This window comes from Mauremys reevesii, linkage group 11, assembly GCF_016161935.1.
Source record: "Mauremys reevesii isolate NIE-2019 linkage group 11, ASM1616193v1, whole genome shotgun sequence".
NCBI classification, from domain to species: domain Eukaryota; kingdom Metazoa; phylum Chordata; order Testudines; family Geoemydidae; genus Mauremys; species Mauremys reevesii.
Genome location: NC_052633.1, coordinates 66,601,244 through 66,624,511, shown reverse-complemented (window position 1 = coordinate 66,624,511; position 23,268 = coordinate 66,601,244). Strand labels below are relative to the sequence as shown.

The window sequence follows — 23,268 nt, the reverse complement described above, 5'->3', positions numbered from 1 at the left end:
GCACCCACCCACCTGCAGTTTCCAAAGGAAGTCGAGCCTTGCTGTGGATTCCACCTGCTGGGCATGCAGATATAATGCCAGGACAAAAACAGTTATGACGATAGGGGTCACAATCTTCAGTGCCACTCTCGACGCTTTCGGGGAGCTAGAGTCAAGGAGAAGACAGAAGTCTGTGAATATTCTTGGCCCTCTGCTCCTGACCAGGAAGAACAGAAGCTGTAACTGGAAGCTCCATTTCTCTCTTGAAGGCACAGTTGTGCAACCTAACGTTTGTTTTGCAAGAGCAGTGGAGGGAATGTTCCTGACTTGCCATTTGAACAATACTTGTGGTCGCTTGCAACCTTTGCAGTTGATAACTGATTTCAAATATGACATCTGAAACTGGAGATTAGATTTAACTTCTTAAAGTGACATCATCAATATAAAAGTCATCTCTAAAAAGCCGCTAACACAACACTATACTCGGTAAAACTGAAATAACTTTAAAAATCTGGTTTACTTAGCACCATTTATGCTTTTTTTCCTTCCCCAATTAAGCTTGGACAGTGAAACTAGCCTGCTCAGTTTCAAGTTGTATGTGGTTAATATCTAGTCAATCTCGCTCGCTCTTTCATTTACATTTATTAAAAAGTTTCACTTCATGGAAATTTTAAAATACCTCCCCTCCCCCCCCAAAAAATTCCCTTTTGAATTTAAAATTATGAAAACATTAAAATAAAACCTTCAATCTTTTTTAAAAAACAAAATCTACAATCTGGATCAGTAGCTAACTGGCATCATCCCTTTCAGAATATGCTCCAAGAACAGGCATACACGGCTGGTCAACATTCAGGACCTTTAAAGTATCTATACTTTATTGTGCCAGCTCATAGAAGCAATGACGAGAACTAGCGGCAGTCTTGCCATCTGTGACTCAAACATGCTGCTAGTATATTTTTGTGAACATTTTAAAAGGCAATTTTTGGCATGAAATGTGAAAAAAAAGAAACTCACCATGTTGATGTTGCATTAGAGAACTCACTGGAAAAAAAATCAGACATATTTAAGATAACTATTTTGGTTTGATCTCTTCAGGAGTAACACACAAGTCTTTTTGACATCACTGAGTAATCTCTTTACAGTCCTGCAGTTTTAACACTGTGTGGCGCCACAATCCTTTTAAACAGTATGTCATTACTGGTCAGTAGTTAAAGTGAAAGATGCAGAATGATGCTATTACATTAATTTCCCCTGAAGTGAGAGTGTGAATTAAACATACATCATGTACAAAGATCACTGGGAAAGTTAATTTTCAGAAGGCTATCCTGGATTTAAAATCCAATGGAAGGCGCTTGGCAAAAGCCTGTGCATGTTTCAGGACAATTTGTCACACTAAAGCCAGCAGAACAACTTGCTTTAAAGCTGGGGGATTTGGAAAAAGATGTTCTGAACTACCAGATCCATCTTCCCAATTCATGAATTCTTTAATATTAAAAAGGAGCTTATAATAATAATAATAATAATAATGGTAATTTACTTAATTGTCATTATTGCAAATGTCAGTGTGTTGTAACAGGAATCATCAATTTGCGCTGTAGCTAACATGTGGTGGCAGGATCTAATTGGGCCTAATCTTCCACCCACTGAAGTTAGAGGCAACCTTCTGTTGACATCACTGGTTCAGGAATAAGCACACTTGTCACACACACTCATTGCATCTAATTTTCAAATAGATTCTGAATACTTTGGGCAGGAATGCCTGAGACTGCTACACATGACATGTTGAACGGTATGATATCTCTGGATCCTCTAAAAGCACATTAGCACTGCCCACCCCATCCTGCAAGGCATTCAGTTACCAACGCGGAACCGTGTTATAACATTAGTGCAAGCGCCCTCACTATACGCATGAATGGTAGCAGGAGAAGGGACTTCTTTTAAGTACACCAGTGGTTCTCAACCTGTGGCCCACAGGCCGCTTGCACCCAATCAGCACACAGCTGTGGCCCATGTGATATCCTCAGGCCCATACACAGGCAGTATATATATTGTGTGGATGTAGCCCACATAACACAGCCAGAGCTGCATATGCAGCCCACAAGGGTAAATAGGTTGAGAAACACTGAAGTAAACTTTAAGGGCCACTTTAGACAACAGTTGGCATTACTAGTACTGTGCTGGGTAGGCTGCAAAAGACATCAGTTTCCCAGAGTTGTTGCAGAGAGCGGAGCGTATGCTCCTCTTACAAAGAAGGGGTGGCAAGGCCCTCTTCTGTGAGTAGCTGGCTGGCAAGTTCCTGTCTGATTGTTTCATGTTGCTGGGGCTAGGCTGTAGTATGAATTGAGTGTTCAGTGTCTAGCACCCTATATAGGTGTCTCTTCTTTTTTAACTCTTTACACAAAAATAAATCAATGATTATTGTTATGGTGCCACTGGTGTGCTTGGTGCTTTACAGGCAAATCAGATGACATAACCTTACCCTGAGACCTTACAATATCCCTGAATACTTTGTGCTAAATTAGTCTGCAATTTGTGTTATACTGAGACTAAAGCTATGTCTACACTTAAACCACTACAGCAGCCAGCTGCAGTGCTTCAGTGTAGACACTCGCTACAACAACAGATGTTCTCCCATTGCTGTAGTTAATCCACCTCCCTGAGAGGCAGTGGCTAGATTGATAGAAGAATTCTTCCTACCAGGGATTAGATCAGCAAATATATCGCTCGGGGGTGTGGATTTTTCACACCCCTGAGTGACATAGCTGGTTCAATGTAACTTTTAAGTGTAGATGTGAACTAAGAATATTTGACGTCTCGCTCTAGAATTAGATATAGAATCCACCAAAACCCAAGAAGCATAGTGAAAAAACGTTTGGTTCCCTAATCTTATTTCTTACAGAAGATTTTCTGCTGTATTGAGACCAGGGTTCCCTCATTTTGATTTATAAATACATCTTTATCTTGCACATTATTCATATCAAACTTCTTAGCCACTTACTCTGCTACACCAGCAATAAACAAGGCCCAGGCTGTATGTATCAGTGTACACAGTTCAGGAGCTTTGGAGACAGCTAACCTTGGCTGTTAATCATAGTGAAACGGTGATGTATAATAAAGCCCTAGTGAACAAAAAAGCCTGCTGCCGCAAACGATGTCTTTCTATTAATAGGTTGAGGGAGATTCATGTTTTGTGGCAGGAATATTTTACAGAGTTTGCACCGATTGGAACAGCAGAAAAATGTACTATTCCTCCAGGTTAGTGTATTTCCCATCTGAGAGCAGTGGCTGTATAGGGGGGTAGATTCTCCCTTGTGGCGAGGATCTACCTGGCACAGGATAGGTGTGGTGAGAGACGGAAGAGGCCGTCGGGGAGCTCGTTGTTTGACTCCCAGTGAGAGTAGCTCTTCAGCTGCTCTAATTCACAACACAGGCATAAGGTGACTTAGGAACCTCACACTAATAGAGGACTGGCATAGCAAAGTAGGCTGAGTTAAGTGGGATTGTGGCGGAGATGACCACACAGGGAGACTTCCTTACCTGAGCTTGAGACTTCAGGAATGTCCTCTGACAAAAGATTCAGTCAGGAGGCATGTATTAGATGGGTGCAACATATACATGCAAGTGCTTGGTCGGCCTGACGGCTGGGGTTCTCAGGAACACCGGCATTCGGTAAGTATTGAAAGACTTGTCCAAGCTCACTCAGTCATTACTGTTAGTTTGTAACAATGTCACACAGAGGCCCATTGGTGCCTGCTGGCCAAGGGCTCACTGCTGTGTCAACAACTGTTAATAGGCCTGACAAACTCACTACACCTAACACACTGCTTTTGCGGTAATTATTTCCACATAGTGTCCTGTTAGGTATCAAATTAAAGCTGGTGTCATGCTGCGCATTAATATCAATGTGAAATGTATGTACTGATGATATTTAAAAAGTTATGTACAGAAAATATAGCCTGAGCGTCTGTATCAAAGGTCTGAGTCACCAGCAGGGACAGGTTCTCTCTCAGCACAGGGGTGTTTGTATGGCCAGCTAACTTACATGTAAATAAAGCCTTGTATAGTTTCACAACGGGCCTCCCGTCACTGGTTAGAACTGAATGCTAATAAAGAACAGAGACATATGAAGTCATCCTGAATTCAGCAGGCACCAGAGAAAAAACAGGCTTTGTCTCCACTTAAACCACTCCACTAGTGCATCAGTGTAGACGGGTTCTCCCATCGCTGTAGTTAATCCACCTCCCCAAGAGGCAAGTAGCTAGGTCGACAGAAGAATCTGTCTGTCAACATGTCTACACCGGAGGTTTGGTTGGCATTATAGCTTTATCTCCCAGGGGTGTCGATTTTTCACAGCCCTGAGAGATATAGCTACACCTATGTAACTTTTCAGTGTAGACCAGTCCCTAGAGGGTTTTACTGACTCGGGGGACAAAATCACTGACTTTGGGGGAATATAAGGGGAAGGCAAAAGCACACATCTTGGTCCATCATGGAGGGCGCACAAAGGACGGGGCTTTTGCACCCATGAACAGTAGATCCAGCCACGTGGGTTGATGATGCTGGGAGAAAGGTTTATGTGAGCTTTAGACAAGGATTTTAGCTGTTAAAGTTAAGTTTAGACTCCAAGAAGCGGGTTATACTTTTTATTTCATATGTAACCATTCCTGTTTCCATTAATCTTACTCAGCATCTCTTAAATCTTAATCTTTGATGATAAACGTATGATTGTTTCACTATATCTCCATGCTGTGGTGCTATAAAGGACCTGATCCTAAGCTGGGGACCTGATCAGTGAAGCTGTGTGTATACTGTTCCCTTGGGAATAGTTACTGTGAGTGTCCAGTGACATGGGCTGGACACTACCAGGGGACACATCAGAAGAGGAGCTCAGGGACTGAAGTACACCAAGTGTTAACCTGCAAGGCAAAGGGCTTGGCTACACTTGAAAGTTGCAGCTGGGGGCTTTCTTCCAGCGCGCACCAGTAACTGTCCACACCTGCAGCACATCCAGCGCAGCGCTGCGCTGCTGGCTGCAGGCGCTGGCTGGCACCTGGTGGGGGCTGGGTGCAGCAGTGCAGCGCTGGTGATCCAGCTGCTCTCATCAAGTGGACACACCAGCGCTGTTATGGGCCTCAGGGTATTGGCAGATATCCCAGAAATGCTTTTTAACTAACTTTTTTTTGTTTTTGTTATGCAGCTCTTCTTTTGTTTTTTTTGTGAACTCGAGGGAGCTGGCTGCTGCTTCCTCTCCACTTTGTGTTCATCAAAATCTGTGTGTGACTGTGAACAATCAATGAGATATCCCCTGTGATGAGGGAGGCAGGGAGTGAGAGTGCAGTTTGTTTTGAGGAAAGAGGGGGGAGGAGGAGAGGAGAGAGAGGGGAGTTGATGCAGGGCTGCAGTTAGTTAAAGAGGTAAAGGGGAACATGTTCTGTTTTTTGCAGGCAAGGCAGGAAGCTAAACAACAGTGTTGCTCCATCTCTCCTCTCTCTCCTCTCTCCTCTCTCCACACACACACCACACCCTTGAACTGAAAAGCACGCCATTGCCATTGGAAGCTGCCCCTGCTGCAAATGTGGCCATACACTAGCGCCAGCGCTGCAGCAAAAATGGCACACACACAGCGCTGTACCACAGGTGCTGGTGGCACAGTACAGCTACACAGCACACACTGTCAACCAGCGCTGCCAGCAAGCCACACTCAAAGTAAGGGTTGGCAGAGCCCTGAGGAGACTCTTTGAGTGGCCAAGAGACTGAGAATGTCAGGGAGAAGACACCCAGTTTAGCACCAGCAAGTCTCTCTCTGGCTGAGGAAGGGGGATAATCAGGGGACTCACAATCCCGGACACACCGAGAAACCATCACAAACAACTTTGGGAAAACTGGGGGAGTTCCAGAGGAATGGAAAAAAGCTAATGTTGTGCCACTATTTAAAACGAGTAAATGGGATGACCTGGGTAACTAGACTGGTTAGTCTGACATCAATCTCAAGCAAAATCATGGAAAGGCTAATACGGGATGCACTTGGTAAAGAATTAAAAGCTGGTAGTTTAATTAAAGGCAGTCGACATGACTTGATGGAACATAGGCCATGTCAAACAAACCTGATGCTGTTTTTTGATGCAATTACAACGTTCGGGTTATAACGGTGATTTTTGACATAACATTCTGATAAAAGAGTAAGAACTACACCAACCCAATGTAACCCATATTAGATGGATTAAAAACTGGTTAACTGACAGATCCAAAAAAGTAATTGTAAATGGGGAATCATTATCCACAGGAATATAAGTCATAGGACTGGAAGGGACCTCCTGGGTCATGGAGTCCAGTCCCCTGCTAGCACAGAAAACACCATCAAGTAATCCTGTTAATAAACATATCAAACTCCATCTTACAACTAGTTTGGTTGTTTGCCTCCACTACTCCTACTGGAAGAAGGAGGGGATGTTTCTAGTGGACTTTCACAGGGACTGTTCTTGGCCCCATGCTATTCAATAGTTTTTAGCAACGATCTGCAGAAAACATTAAGTCATTGCTAGTGAAGTGTTCGGATAACACAAAAATTGTTGAGTGGTAACTAATCATGGGAACAAGTAGGTAATACAGACCAGGCAGGATCGCTTGATAAGATGCACTTCTTCGGGCAACATGCATAGGAGCAGCCCTAGGCATTTTGCCAACCACAGAATTTCAGTGACCCCCTCTCCCAAAGCGGCAGAGAAATAAAAAAAATGGCCAGCCAATCAGCGGAGAAGGGGACAAAAAAGTCAAGTGCCCCTGAAAGTTGGTGCCCAGGACAACCGCCCTGCTCAGCCAGTTCTAGAACCAGCTCTGAATATGCATTTAAAACAGAGCAAAACGTGAGGTCATACATCTAAGAACAAAGAACATTGTTCACATTTACAAGATGGGGGACTGAATACTGGTATGCAGGGACTCTGAGAAGGACTAAGGGGTTATGGCATATAATCAGCTGAACATGAGCTTCCAGTGCAGTGCTGTAGCTAGTCAGCAAATGCAATGCTTGCATGACTAAACAGAGGAATATCAAGTGGGAGTACAGAGGTGGTATTACCTTCTGCGTACGGCATTAGTGAGACCATTACTGGAATACTGCATCTAGTTCTGGCGTCCATACTTCAAAAAATATGTTGATAAATGGAAAGGGTTCTGCAAAGAGCTACAAGTACAGTTCAAAATCTTATAATGAAAGGCTGAAGAAGCTTAATCTAGTTTATCCAAGAGGAGGTTAAGAGATAACTTGATCATATCTACAAGTACCTACATGGGGAAGAGATTTCTGATAGTAGATGGATCTTTAGTCTAGAGAAAAAGGCATAGCAAAATCGAATGGGTGGAAGCTGAAGCTAGACAAATCCAGAATAAACCTAAAATGAAAATTTCAAAATTGAGGGGAATCAACCATTGGTGCAACTTACCCAGGAACATGATGTACACTCCATCTCAAGACTGGATGTCGTTCTAAAAGATATGCTTATAGCTCAAGCAGAAGCTTTGGGCTTGATGCAGAAATTACTGGGTGAAGTTTTCTGGCCTATGTCATGTAGGAGGTCAGACTGGATGATCATAACGATGCCCTTTGGCCTTAAAAGCTATGACTCTATGAAGTTAATTTTATCTCCTGCATTGCAGATGAGTCCTACATAACACTAGCTTTAGCTCTTCTAGTTATAACTCAAGTGTCATGATGCTGGTGTGTCATTGTAGTCATGTCTAGTAATTCCCAGTGCATTACTATCAGTCTTCAATTGCTTGCATGGTGGGAGGGTTTGTACCCAGAAGTACAAAGTGACATCTGCATAGTTCCTAATTAGTGAATGTACTCTAAAGCCTGCAGAATAGACAGTAATTATATAACTACAACGGGGGTCCAATTAAAGTATTATGAGGCAGTGTTTTTTATGTCAGCTGGACATGGTGGTACATCTCTAGATTGTGTATTGTACACTGACTACCCATCTCCCATAAGACACAAATGGATTGCTATGCTTTGGGGTGTTAGCTGCTAATGGAGCTTTTAGTGGAAACAAAAATCATTTAATGAGAATACAGCAGCACAGAAATTTCTTTCTGGGAAAAACTGCTGATTTCCTCCACCTTATTACTCACATTTTGATTGCAGAGTGATGTAAATTACACTTTTAAGTGCTGTAATCTTGCAGAACGCTAGGTTTACCAAGAATGTGATGCCTTTTTTGGGTATAAAATGCTTTTTTTCTCCTAATTATGTTTTTATGTTATTTCTTCAAACAGGCAAAGCTATTTAGGGATACATTTTCTCCTAAAAGAAGGAAAAAACAACCCCAAAAAAGATTAATTGCACCAAAACTGCTGACAATGAACATGGCAAAGAAGCGATAGGAGTGCCACTTGGCTTCCTACATGATTTTGTTTGCTTATGCTAACAAACTATTTGCAATGACTCCATTGAAAATTTAAAAGAGAACCCATACAATCATAAATTATTATTGGACATATAATAATACTAATACAAGTGGTTTTGAGTGTTATGAGAATTGTGCATGCCCAGCTCGAAAGAACCAATGGACCTCAGAAAAGACATGAAACCATCCATGTGGGGTAGTTGTCTCCATCTCAAATGTGGTGAAATTAGGATAGATGAACATGTAAGAAAACAATGGAATATGTGGTGGGCAACTCAGGAGGAGAGAGAGAGAGAGAGAGAGAGAGAGAGAGAGAGTGTGTGTGTGTGTGTGTGTGTGTGTGTGTGTGTGCGCGCGTGCCCACCCCTCTCTCTCCTCTTAACATCTTGAGATTCCATGATCAGTGGAAGGAAGTTTGTTCATCAGCATTAGTACAAGCTTCCCTCACACTGTGCTTCAAAGCCCTGACCTGGAGGGCCCAATGCACCTGGATAGATAAAGGGATAGCTTTCATTCCCACTTAGTCCTTGGCCTATTTGCAGAGATTGAGAGTTAATGTCACTGTTGGTGTTGGCGTTTGAGACGTGGACATTAGGAACAGGGCGGAGAGCACAAGGCAGACATCAGCTGATAGCAATTTTGACTCCCTACTAACCTGGGCTGGATTTGAAGCAACAACCCATTGGTCAAACCCAGCACCTCAGTATTTCATTACCAAGGGCTTGCCTAGTGGAATAGTTAGTGCATGGTAGGCTGGGGTGTAACTCTACCTTGGACTAGCCTGCTAAGCACTAATGGTCCATGTGTACTCTTCTGCCCCACACTAGAAGTTCCCTAGTGACCTATTCTCATTTCAAAGCTGGGTATCTCTAAGACCATTGAAACTCCTAGTGCGCGGTACCAAGGTTCACATGGACAGTTGTATGCAGCACAGTAATGCAAGGTAGCTTTACAGCCCAGCCTGTGGTGCGCTAACTGTTCATTTGATGAGCCCCAACTCTCTGAGCCATTCAGACTCTGTTGGTATTTTTATTTTTGAAGTAGCCATTTCTGTCTTGATAGTGTTGAAGAGTCTTACGCTAGCAATCAGAACAGCTAACAGCCTCCATTTTAAGAAAAAAAAATCCACAGTCATTCCAATTATGTTTTGCCGGTAATATTTGATCATTACCGAGAACCTGACAACCAGGTTTAATCTTCAGGAGAAGATTTCTAGGATGTAGAGGCCTGTGAGATGGCATGGAGGATAGCAGCAGTGATGGAACCTTAATTTGTTGTGACTTACACGTTGGTACTGCAGTTCCACAGTTTATGCACTGAAGACTCAGAAATCCCGTCTTCCTAGTGATATGGAAGCATCATAGGGAGTCAACATGATGGAAGACATTTTGAAAATGAAATCCACTTACAAACTGTTGGCTGCAACCAGAAGATCTGCATTGTCAAAGAGGTTCACCCCTGGCACCTCCACAATGAGAACGTATATGAATTCGATGATCAACATTAGGATCAGTTTCCCAATGCAGCTGATCTGAAGGAACACAGAGCAGGCTAGGAGACTCAGTAAGACACTGTAGGTAAAATACTGTGTAAAGACAAAAAAAGAAAACAGGAGAGAGATAAAACTCGGTAGGACAAAGCAAACCAAAACAAAGAGACATAACAAACCATATAGAGGGAGTAGTAACCCTACCCCTGAGCTAAATGAACACTTAGACTGAAGGCCAAGGTGTGTGTGTGTATCCAGGAGGTAGTAGAAAGCACCATCACAATATTACAGTAAAATGCCTAATGTTCTAAGGCCAGATTCTGCCCTTGTCTATTATACCCACCGCCCCTGACGCTATGGTATTTACCCTGCACAGCCCTCTACATGCTCAAGCAGTGCCTTCCACATCTGCATTGCTATTTTTAGCAGCACAGTGTCCCACTGCCTCTCTGCTGCTAGAGCCTTTCCCCAATGCAGGGAAAGGCTCCAGCAGCAGGGAAAGATTCCTGCAGTACCAGTGGGGAGCCGCCAGAGCCTTCCCCTGCCATCTCCCTTTCTGCTGCAGCCTTTCACTGCCATGTGTAGCTACATACTGCAGTTACAAGTGGACACAGCCTGCTTTCACTGCGGCTCGTAGTGCAGGTACCCTCTATGCCACCATACGTTTAGACAAGGCATAACACAGATTCTGAAATGTTGCAAATTACAGTAATGAGTGTGGCATAACCCCCCCACCTCCCAATAGATTAGACAATGGCAAAATTCCCATTGACTTTAATGGTATCAGAATTATACCCCAACTGCTCCAATGGGAGATAAGTGCACTCAGCATATCTTGGGGGCTCAGTAACACCTTGACCAATTGGGCCCTAAAGGATCAGCCAGAAAACTGAAAAGGTTCCCATAAACCTCAAAGATCCAGACAGCACAACCGCCTGCACCACAATTTTTTCCTTTTCAGTTCCTACAGAATTTTTTTTTATGGCTGTGACCTAAACGCTCACAGAAGTATCTTGAACAACTGCCCAAAAGGAAGAGATTTAGGGCGCAGTAAAGTACAACGGCATGAAAAAGATTTATATCTTTTGCTGTAGCAAAATAAAAATCAACAGTTCAAAGCAGATTGCTTCAGTGCTACAAATCTTGAACCATTATAACTTTCCTGCTTCCAGTCACGGCCCATATCGGATGCTCCAGAGAAACTCAGAATGTACTCAGGCCAAAGTTTTCAAACTAGGTGCCTTCAGTTAGGCTCTTAAATGCATATTTAGGCACCTACATTATTTTTCAGAGGTGATGAGTACCAAAAAGTTCTACTGAAGTCACTGGCAGCCACTGAAGCATGTCCGTAAACTATGTCATGAATGCATGTGATCATATCTCCCTCTAGTGGTTGGATCCAGTGACTACAAAAGCCTACTACTACTAACTCAAAGCTAAAGGAGTTTTCCTGGCGAAGGTCTCTGGTTCATCCCTTCCAACAACAGCATGCATATGTAATAGCTGTGGTTTGTTACACTGAGCACCTGCAGGTCCCACTGACTTCAACAAGTGCTGTGAGTGCACAGCAGCTCTGAAAATCAGAACACCTGTTTAGATGCCTTAAAATGGATTTAGGTGCCTAACTTGAAACTCCCATGTTTGAGAATGTTGACCCTTGTCAATTCTGTAATGATGGCTGCAAAGGGAAATGTGTGTCATGGCTCCTGTAGTGAACAGTTTCACTACATATCATGAGATTTATATTACTTTTATGCACGCATGAGTAAATACAGAACTGAGCCCCTTTTAAAATCCAGCTCTGCAATCAATTCTTTAAAGCAATACCTCTGGGAAGTTGCAATTGGGCAGGGAACTGCCACAGAATCCCTGCCAGGTGCCCAGGCTGTATTTGAAAGACAAGTTGCTGATAAGGCCTATGTCCACCTGGTCGGGAGTGATGTTATACTCTGTAGCCACACAGCTGACAAGATCCACAGTGCTGCACATAAACTGGAGAAAATAAAGATTGTGACAAAAACCAAAGGCACAGGTAAGAAGAAAAACCAACAACCAATCCACTTTAAAAATTCTCTTGAAAACGATAGAATTAAACATCGGGTGACACAAGATATATATTCAATGCCCCAGTTTCCACAATAAGTTTGCTTATCTATGCAAATCACTGTTATACTTATACTTGGTAGCAACTGATGTATTGACAAAGGGGATATGCTGATAACTTCTCATAGCTAGCAATCTATCACTCAGACCACTGCAGCAGGGAGTCGTCTACAGCAAAGGCTATTGGACCAAGACAAAAACCCACTGTTGCAGATTTGCTACAAAATGCTGAGAAACCAGCAGAGTACTGGTACTACAGAGTACCAAGTACTACTTCATGACTAGTCTGATTAAGCAACGAGTTTGCATCAGCCTTGGTAACGTTGTTATAAAATGGTTAGCAATGGCAACGGCCAGACGCTCCAGGCTGTTGAGTAGAATGCCCATGAATAAGGGTCCAATTCTAAAAGGTGCTGAGCACCTTTAATCTACACCTGCTTCTTTATAGTTACATTATTGGGGCCCAATCCTACAAGGTGCTTAGCGTCTTGAAAGATCGGGCCCTAACACTGTAACCATAATAATACTTTGCACTTCCCTAGTGCCTTCTACCCAAGAAACTAAAAGTGCTCTACAAACAATGTTTATCTCCATCTTACAGATGGGGAAAGAGAGGTATAGAGCGGCTACCAGCCTGATTTAAGAGGTGCTGAGGATCTGCTATTTTCATCGAAATCAATGAGATCTGTGGTAGATCAGCCCTTTTAAAAGTTAAGCCATAATTGATGTACAGGAAGACTATAGCAGTGCCAGCAATAGAGGCCAAATCCAACAGACTGCCCAGTGTTTTAATCACAGGATCATCCTTTTTCTCTTAAAAATCCCCCAGATCTATGTAGCATACAGACTATTTAGTTTCATGTTTAAAATAAATTTAGCTAACAAGTTAAAAATTAAAAATAGTAGGCTATCAAGAACATTCATTCTTTCTCTCTGCGTCTGAAATTAGCAGCAGCGTCTGGATGCAAAGAAATCCAAATGTTTCACTTAAAATGCAGCCTTTCCAATCGCTGTGAAGTGATTACAGTCAGTGTGAAATTCAACGTTGTGCAGAGGCCAGCACAAAGCCGAGGCAGCACGTAAGTCCTGCTCAAAAGAGAGCTTTTGCGGGGCCTGAGTGACACATAGGCCTTGGCCTGGCCCGTTGTATAGGGGTAAACTTTGCTCCTGGTTTATACAACTACCAAGAGAAATAGAACAGTCAGAAAAATGGATGTGCAACAAAAGCAAAACCAGAGTCAGCAATGCAGGCTGTTAGGAGGGCATTTAGATGACTCCCATTTCACTTTTGGGGTGGAAAGGCTGCGCTCAGATATAGCAACAGCAACATCTGACATTAATTCACATGATTGCAATGATTATGCGTGTGGTATGCATGCCCGAAAAGCAGGGGCGGCTCTAGCAATTTCGCCGCCCCAAGCACGGCGGCACGCCACGGGGGGCGCTCTGGTGGTCGCCGGTCCCGCGGCTCCGGGTGGACCTCCTGCAGACGTGCCTGCGGAGGGTCCGCTGGTCCCGCGGCTCCGGTGGATCATCCACAGGCATGCCTGCGGGAGGTCCACCGGAGCCGCGGGACCAGCGGACCCTCCGCAGGCACATCTGCGGGAGGTCCACCGGAGCCGCCTGCCGCCCTCCCGGCGACCGGCAGAGCGCTTGGCGTGCTGGGGCCTGGAGCTGGCCCTGCCGAAAAGATCAATAATAAAACTACACAGTAAAGAAATGGATTAAAAACCATGTACCATGTTGACAAATGCTGACAGAAAAACCAGTATAATGGTGAAGACCCCAACTAAGGTGCTATTGGTCCTGGATTGAACAATCTTCCTTGCGAGAGTCTGGAGTGGAGCTGGGAAAAGCTGGACATGAAATAAAAAGTAAATAAAATACATAAGACATGGATATTTATAAATGTTGTAATGTTAAGAGCAACCTACATCCCTACATATAAATGGTAGTGCTTGTGCTGGATGGGGTCAAAAAAGGGTGACAAGGACTTGTCTTCTTGCATGTGTTTTTTGGGAGGCGGAGGCAGACAATAAAATGACAGCAATACAGTCTGGCAGACTTGTCAAATCTAGCTGTTTCTTCCCAATAGAAACGATGTCTTCTGAGCCAAGATGACATGGTATGCAAAACTGTGTATCCCATCATGGTGGATGGTAAGTTAACCACAAGTCATCTTTAACTGCCAGGATCTAGAGGTCATGGTTTGAAAAAAAGAGGGCTGCAAAATCTCTGGCGTACTCGTCAATGCAATCATGGATTCATACCTCACTTTCATTCAGGGAAATTAAGCTGTACCATTTGAAGGACACATTGCTAATAGCTTGCGACCTCATCATATTATCTACTCTATCCTCCCTGCCAGGCATTTGGTTATCAAACTCTCTTGTCATGATTACGCTACTGGGCGTTCTCGTCCATCTAGATTAACCTTCTCCATAAGCACTCTCCTACTAACAGGGCATCTTTAGAACACTTGCCTCCCAGATGTCTCACTCTATTCAGGGGGGAAATACAGCGAATGGTGATAATCTGTAGGAATCCAAGCGTAGGCTTCCCCGGTCACCCATCTTATTGAAAAGCAATACTGCAACAGGTCTTCTTTCCAGCATGAAGCATTATCTCAGCTATGGCAAGTTCCACTGTGGGTAGGATACATTTTTTTTTGGGTGGGGTGGGGTGGTTTTTTTAACCTTTCCCTTCTTTTATATCCCCCTTTTCTGATCCCATTCCCACCTTCATTTCTCTGCTCTATCACGGCACAGAGCATACAGCTACAGAGGAGCAAAGAGGCTCCTCTAGAACTAGACATTAGCAGATGTCTGAGAACTATTCACATTCCTCACAGCCTGTGAGCATGACCTCTATGATGCGCCCCAGCATTTTCGCTCAAGGAAAAGAAGGGCTAACACAAGGCTTCTGCTGCTGCTCCAGAATCCAGATCTCTCTCTGTTACTGCACTGTTGTACAAGCAAAGCCACTAGACTAGAGGGTATTTTTAGAGACACTAGAAGCTAGTAGCACAATGACACCACACTGTAATTTATCTATGACTAATGCTTCTATTAAAAGTCCTGCTTTTCCCTTTTACCCTTCATTCTTACATTTTCAGAGGTGCAACATTTTGCCACTGTACTGCTTCCCACACAGCAAACCTACAACATAATTATTAGCTGATGACTATTACAAAGGGGGAGAGAATCTGCAATGCTACTAACCATTTTAAAATGCTGACTTCACCAGCTTCCGGCACAAAACTGTTTCTCTGTCTCCTGGGGGGACAGGGTGTGCGTCTGTGTGGACTGGGGGGGCTTAGCGTTCTGACACATTCACATCAAATGACTAAATCCCAGAAAAGGTTACAAATTATTCCGATTCTTGTAATGTTCTTGGAATTAATTTTTTTAAAGTATTCTCTTTGGAAATAAAAACTGTTAATATGGCAATTCTTGGCATCTAGAGATGAGCCAGCGTCAAAAGACTTTTCCTGTCCGCACCACGCAGCTGCTCCTACAACAGAATTAGGGCTCGTCTACACTTGAAATGCTACAGCAGCAGAACAGCAGCCCTGCAGCTGCACCACTTCAGTGTAGACGCTACCTATGCCAATGGGAGAGGTTCTCCCATCCGATTAGGTAATCCACCCTTCCCAAGAGGCAGTAGCTAGGTCAACAAAAGAATTCTTCCGTTGACCTAGCGCTGTCTAGGCTTGAGATTAGCTCCAAACAGCTCCGTGTCTCAGGGGTGTGGGAATTTTCATACCCCTGAGAGATGTAGCGATGCCCAGGTAAGTTCCCAGTGTAGACCAGCCCTTAGGCAAGCAGGAAGGTAAGCCCACATGCCTAAGTCTAAAGAGGTATTGCAACAGATGTCTGTATTTTCAACAGTCAATGGAATTTTGGCTTCTAAATGCCTTTTGAAAATGAGATATAGGCTGCTAAATCAGTTAGGTGTTGAAATACCTAAACATCTTTAAAAATCTGGGCCACCAGGTGCCTTAACTCAAGCTTTAGAGATGTTTGTGTTCAGCTCTAGACATCTCTGGTTCAATCGTTGGTATGCTGGCATGTAATTTTGGAGTTGATTTCTATTTTTTTTAAATAAATCCAGACCCCAAAAGAGTTGACTTTTGACTCTTCATTGTACATGTAGCTTTTGTTTTGAACTGGAAGGGAACATCACCACTTTATAGGTATCTTAATAATTAGCAGCCAGAAGACTTATAAGTAAGCAACTGTCCAATGTCTTTAGCTTGAAAGCTTTGCTACCACCACAATTAGGATCTCTGACCTGAAATTTCAGTTCATCTGTAAGATTTGACGGTTTTGTCAAGGGGTTAAATTAACTTTAAACTCAAACATTCAGATCTTGCACCAACAGTCAGTCAGTCAATCATCCATTACAAGCTCTCTGAAATGGCTACTTGACCCCCCTGCTTTTCAGAAGTGCGGTTCCTGGACAATGTGGCATGCAAAACCTCATCACAGAGAACTATCATTTTTTGATCTGTTGATGCAACACCAGCTCATATTAATGGGAGCTGTATATGCAGATCAAGCATACAAAATGGCCCTTAAACTCTAGCGGTCACGATAACACTGAGAAAATTGTCATTAAATGTAATTTATGACATCACTTTACACTCACACCCTCTTTACTCTAATGCACATCTAAGCCCCACAAACCAGACTCTCCTCTCACACCAGTTATACACTGGTGTAATTCCACTGACTTCGGAGAAGCTATTCCTGATTTACACCGCTATTTGGTGAAAGAAGAGTCGGACACCGTGAGTTCTACTCTAGCAGCTAGACTTCTAATGAGGGTGCTTTTTTTGGGATTAAACTGAGTTTCAATATTCAGCTACAATCAGCAGATGTGAGTTTCTAAAAAGTTAAATTGGAAAATGGCAGTCACATCTGCAAAATACATTTCTGAAAAAAGAGAAGGAAAATCATGAAGGGAGAAACAAGGGAATTAAGAGCAGCGGAGTGGATTTCCCATTTTCTCTATTGCAGGAGCTGCTATACAATAATGCCGTAGCAACTAATTTTTAAACAAGTAGAACAGAATAATAATTAGCACTTCAAAGTGCTGAACAAACACTAAATAATTAATCCTTACAACACCTCTTTAAAGGACTCCAGGTAAGCATTATTCTCATTTGATAGATAGGGAAACTGAGATAACGCAAGGAGTTATCCCAAGAATGAATATGACTTGCAAAGATGAAGGGACTGGCTCACATCTGTTCAGGAAACAGTGGCAGAGCCTGGATTAGAACTCAGCCGTTCTTTCTAGCCTCCAGTCTTGTTCTCAGAGAGCAAGACTATAAGGCCTGCAGTCCACGCTATATAGGATTGACCTCTAACCAGTCCTGAGAAAATGGTAACAGTCAAACAAACTAAACTCCATTAACAAACATGCTTTCCTGGAACAAATATTGGTTCTCATTACTCTGTAAATTGGGGAACAGATTGTGTCAACAAACAAGTACATCCTGGAAAAAATGGAAGAGAAAATCAATGAGAAGCCGCCCAATGGATACAGGATACTGTAATGCCATAGAAATATAGCACCTCTGAGGCAATTATGCTTTACAAACAATAATGAATTTAGTTCCTAACATATTCCATAAGGTAGGTACCTACTATCCCCATTTTACAGATGAAGAAACTGAGGCACAGAGAGGTTGCAACTTGGTTGAGATCTGTGACAAAACTGGGAATACAACCTAGATCTCCTAACATCCCATCCTGTGCGCTAGCCACTGGACAATGTTTCCTTTGCAAAAGCCTCTACAGAGAAGCAATCTAGTAACAGTCACTCCTGTTCTATTAAAAGTAGCCAAACACACACGTAAGCATAGTTCAAACTATGGTTATTGCTTGTTTGAACTAGTAAATGCGATTCATTTTCTGTTTAAAATGGTATCTAAATGCAGAACAGCAGAGCAAATATGACGAATACATATACACACACACACACACGTATAGGAGGGGCTGAAAATAGGGACATGACTCATTTGGTAAATAAAGGTGCTGATGTGTGCTGATATGGGAATTTGGGGCCAGATACCATTAGCCCGATCAGGCTCCCAAAATCCAAGTGTCAAGGAAAATTAGTATAGGGAAAAAATATTAAGATGGATTTCCCCATTATTTAATTCACAAAAGGCATTGAAAGCAATAGGTGAAATCCTATCTTCAGATGTCCAGCTCTGAAGTACCAACAGCTAGAGCCACTCTCAGATGCGGGACACCAACAGGATTATATAGTAAGTGCGTCATAATTAAGGCTATGTTTTAGTCACGGGTATTTTTAGTAAAAGTCATGGACAGGTCACGGGAGGTAAACAAAAATTCACCGCTCATGACCTGTCCATGACTTTTACTATATACCCCTAATTAACACTTGGGCTGGGGGGCCCGCGGATGCTCAGGGTGAGCAGGGGCGGCCCAGGACCCCTGCTGGTGCTGGGAAGGGAAAGTGGGCTGTGGCGCACGGCCGGGACCCCCACTGCTGCTGGGGGGGAGGGGGCAGTAGGCCATGCTGCTGGTGCTGGGGTGGAGATTGACAGGGCTCGTAGGCTCCCTATTGGGCTCCACATGTCCCCACAGCTCCGGCCAGGGGGGCTCCAAATCGCTGTTCCCGCCACAAGCGCCAGATCTGCAGGCAAAGCTCCCATTGGCTGGAAACCGCAGCCAATGGGAGCTGTGGGGGAGGGCCTGTGGGCGCGGTTAGCACATGGAGTCCCCTGGCCCCTCCTCCGCTTATGCCAGTGGGAGCTAGGGAGCCCCCAACCCTGAGGTAAGCGCCCCCTTCACCCCCAACCCTTAGCCCCCTCCCATACACCAAACTCCCCAAACTGATGCTGCTGGCAGAGGGGCTGCCTGAGCTGGACAGCCCCTGAGCCAGCACTGGCTGCTGCAGAAATCATGGAGGTCACGGAAAGTCACGGAATCCGTGACCATCGTGACAGACACAGCCTTAGTCATAATCATCATGGCAGGAGAAAGTTTCGGAAAACACACACTGAGCCGAGTCCTGTCCTGATTACACCCTGTGCATCAGTGTTGTTGCCCAGAAGAAATCAGGATAGGACTCACCTTACAGTATTCAGAAATCTACCACCCAAGGGGCCAGGAAAGAGGCACTGCTTTATACAAGGAATGTTGTGTGTAAAAACCAAACCTACAGGAAGGTGGGCACATTTACAGACAAAGGCCAAACTCGTACAGAATTCTATTGAGTCCAGTGGAGTTATACTGGGGAGGACTCATGACCTCCATTCACAGGCCTGTTGAAAAGAGAAAACACACAAACTAAAATGATAATCTACAATGAGAGAGAAAAACAACAACAAAACCACAACCACCCAGAGAAAGGAGAGTTTTCTGCTTTCTGTCTTTTTCAACATATACTCTGGACATGGAAAACTGTTTGACAGTCAGGATGTAATTAGTGCTGTATGCTGCAAAATAAATAACAAATTCTCTAAATCCTGAACTTCCAATCTGAAATAACATAATTTTGGTCGTTCTGCAATACATTAAGATGTCTGAAGTTGAAGTCAATAATGACAGGCAATTCAGGTCTGTAAATCCATTTATTTGGTTTATTATTTAGTGTTTTATCAGCCTATAAAACCAACGTACAGTTTTCAATTCACTAAATCTTTCCAAAAGGAAAGATCACAAAAATGAAAATATGCTTTTAAATTTTCTGGCCACTTTGGGAGGGAGAAGCCAAGAAATGGGTATGTGAGAGCTAGTATACAAGTTGTGATTTCCAGATCAAATTAACTCAGGAAGATGTAGTGTGTACTCTGTCTCACATTCATGTCCAGCAATGTCCAAGCAGTTGACCTCCACAGAGCGGTGAGTACAGTATAATTTATGGGTTCTCAGAAGAAATGTGAACTTTTAAAATCAGTAGCAAAACAGATGTCAGTCAGCAGTGTATTTAAGAAGAGATAGTGGTTCCCATGACCTTGCAGAAACTAGATTTTAATGGGAAGACACCATTAGACCTCAGTTGCCAAGTCTTCTCAGAATAGCAAAGTGAGGAGTGAGAAGAGTTCTCCATTTATTGCAGCTGAAGGAACTTGGAAACCTACATTGGCTAGACTGGCAATTCCAGGATCAACTCCCATGGAGAATTTTATAAGTGGGATATAATGACAGCAAAAAATAAAACAAAACCAAGTTGCCCTGAAAGTGTCTGCTAGCAATGGTCAATGCCAGATATAGAGAGGACAAAAAAAGGAAAAGGAAATCTCAGATTGGAAACTGTAAAAAGATAAAATGGGGGGAAAGGGACCATGTACCATCTAATAGTAGTGCAAATAGACATAAATTATGCTTGCACTCCATCAGTTTGATATTCCAAGCTGGAATGCCACAAATGCTGGTTTTCCCACACTTCCTGTATGGAACTGATGTCACCTAACACACATGCCCTCCAGGCACAGAAAAAAACATTAGTCCGGCTATCAAAATGAACCTGACCCAAAAGAGAAGCCCTAAAGTGAGCTAGGGAGCTTTATATCTTAACACAAAACCCCCAGACTACATCTATCTGTCCAATTAGTTACATAGCCCTCAACACAACGGCAGCTGACTGCCTTTTCCTCACATACTTTGACAACAAGCTGGTATTATAGCAAAAATCAAACACATATTAGGGGTGAAGAAAAGAGAAGATGGTTAATTAGTTGCTGTTTGTACAATGGTTTGAAAATGTAAAGTGCCACATATGCGCTTAGATTAACAGCAGTATTTTGATTAGAGAACAGGACAGACATGAGAGATCATTTCTTATCTGCACTGTGGCTTGCTAATGAATCCCTCCACCAATCTGCTCTCAGCACTAATATCCTCTATAATGACCTGCAGTGATGCACTGGTATTCGACCAACTGGTGTTCAATTGGTTTACTTGTTCTTAGGGACAGAGTAATTCGTTAGTTCTGATAATCTTGCTGTAAAACAGGTGCAATGCTCCTGTAACAACCACTACACTGACTGGATTCTTGAGTCACTATCAGATTGTATATACTGTACCCTTCTCAAGAACCAGAGACTTGAACTGGAGGACAGAGGTTGCTTTGGTTGGTATTTAGGTGGCACTGCCACACACAAGGCCTTGACAACTCCACAGCAACTCCTGTTCCTCTTCAACATTCCCATCATTGGTTTCACCACCACTTCTCTCAGGATAACAAAAGCTCCAGCACATTTCTCCAGCTGGTGGTCAGAGAATACACAATAGAATCCTCTTTTGGACAAACTAGTCAAGTAATAAAAACTGACCTGAACATTCACCCCTTAATCTTTCAGTAATTGACCACTAGAAACTGCTGACATCAAAAGTCCACCTCTGCTATGTGACATCTTTTCACTGTAGACACTGACAAGACCATCTTTGCAACAGGGGAGCAGGCTGCCAGCAGCCAGCCCAGAACCCATTAGTTATGTTTACAATCTGGTGCACTAATCAGGGAGGCTTTTGTGCATCTGAGCACTAAATGGTGGAGAAATCAAAAATTCACTGGTGCTGAGAAGCCATATGCTTGGGTTTCTCTTTAATAAAACCAGCCACCAGAAACTGTTCACTAGATCTTTCACAAGGCAACCTCTCATGTAATGCCCTCTGGTGGCCCTCTCAGGTCCAGAAAAGGAAGGAAGAAGTGGGAAAAACAGCATCCAGACCCACTCATTCTCTGTGAGTTCTATGGGGTAGGATACACCTCACTGTGTTTTGCAGAGTATTGTGCACCTCTGTAACGTTACGCATACAGTGATAAACAACCACTTATGAGAAATACCAGGCAGTTCACAGTAACGTCCTCATTTCTGCCCTCTTTGTGTTTGTCCACCTGCATTCCCAGGGGGCATGTGTGGTTTTGTAGCCCAGGCTGATCATCTGAGGGAGGAACGTCTTAAAAATAGCAGCTGCAGCCATTATTAGACAGATCTCCTAAATGGGAACTTGGGAGGTCAAGGCACAGAAAACAAAACAGAACAGCCTTCCAGGGTCATGGAGACACAGAGAACTCCTTTGTGTATTATAAACTCATTCTTCATTCAGGTCACTCATAAAAAAAATCTTTGACATCCGAAAAGCTAGTGCTGCTGTCAGTATACAAAAATAATATAAGCCCGTACAAGCCAGCAGAAGGAAAGTATCCATGCCTGTTGAAGTCAGCTTTGTTTGGTGTCAGCCAGACTCAAATGCCACAAGCTTGGGCTCAGCAGAGCTGATGCTTCAACAACATTTGTCCTATGACACGAGTCCAAAAAGAGCTGTGCACTGCAGCAACCAACCACTCCAGCACAGGCTCTAGCTGGCTGGTGTGGTGATCGAGTGTTGCTGCCTGGTGCCATTATGTCAGTGTGTCGGTCTATGCTGGGTTCACAAGACGCTTTCTGGATTGGCCCACACTGTATCATTAATCACAAAAGCATTGCATACACCGTAATGACAGTCAGAGATAGGCAGTGCAGGCTAAGGGTTTAAAATGGAGACATATAAAGTTTAACAAGGCACTCTGGGCACCATCTCCTGGGTCAGAGGGACCTGTGTGCCTGTTAAGATTGGTCTCTTGAGCTTGTAAACGGCATCATCCACCGAGAAAGGATGACTGGCCCCAAATAGCATAAACAAGTGTGGTCAAGGAGAACCGCTCATTTCTGAGCAAGGTTCCCTCCAAAGGGACCTTTGGGAACTTGTCAGGGAGCTACCCTAAGTCCTGAGTTTTAACATAGCTTAGGGCCTTCGGAGTTTCACTGGGAATATTTCACAGCCCATATTAAAGGAAAAACCGAAGTCTAACTTTTAACAATAAAATCTGCCAAGAGTGCCTTCCTTAGACCGGTACCACCAACAGCATCCAGAATTAAAGAGCTGCAGATATCAGGCAGATTTTTTTCCTAGAAAAAAAAAAGTGCTATTGAGTTATTTTGTTTTAGCCTGTTAGGGGCAGAGTTGGGTACAGCCATGATGTGTGGTTCCCTGAAGTCTGGATCTGAACTTTCAGAGGCTTTCAAAATGGGAGAATCCACAAAACATCAGACACAACAGACCATCAGACCAAATACTCCAGCACCAACACACTGCCTTCCCAAAAGCACAGAGGAGAGTTTTACTATGGAAGGCTGAGCATACTTAACACTTGTTTTACAACCATCCTTCTTTGCTTATCCACCACCAGTTACAAAAAGGAGATCACTGACTGACTACTGCTTATGCTCATCTGAGACAGGCTGAGAAAGCTCTAAATGTT

The 23,268-nt window shown here is 43.4% G+C and overlaps 1 protein-coding gene across 4 annotated transcripts in view; it reads right to left on the bottom strand.

The window, feature by feature from the left end:
• The window catches only part of ADCY5 (adenylate cyclase 5), a 307,748-nt gene that overhangs the window by 10,120 nt on the left and 274,360 nt on the right, over positions 1 to 23,268 (bottom strand). For all 4 annotated transcript variants that reach the window (XM_039495153.1, XM_039495150.1, XM_039495149.1 and 1 more), the window contains exons 13-17: positions 13,719 to 13,835; positions 11,704 to 11,868; positions 9,797 to 9,972; positions 994 to 1,020; positions 13 to 145 (exon numbers count right to left, since the gene is read on the bottom strand). In XM_039495153.1, coding sequence (XP_039351087.1) covers positions 13 to 145; positions 994 to 1,020; positions 9,797 to 9,972; positions 11,704 to 11,868; positions 13,719 to 13,835 — 618 coding nt within the window. The remainder of the gene's footprint in view (positions 1 to 12; positions 146 to 993; positions 1,021 to 9,796; positions 9,973 to 11,703; positions 11,869 to 13,718; positions 13,836 to 23,268) is intronic.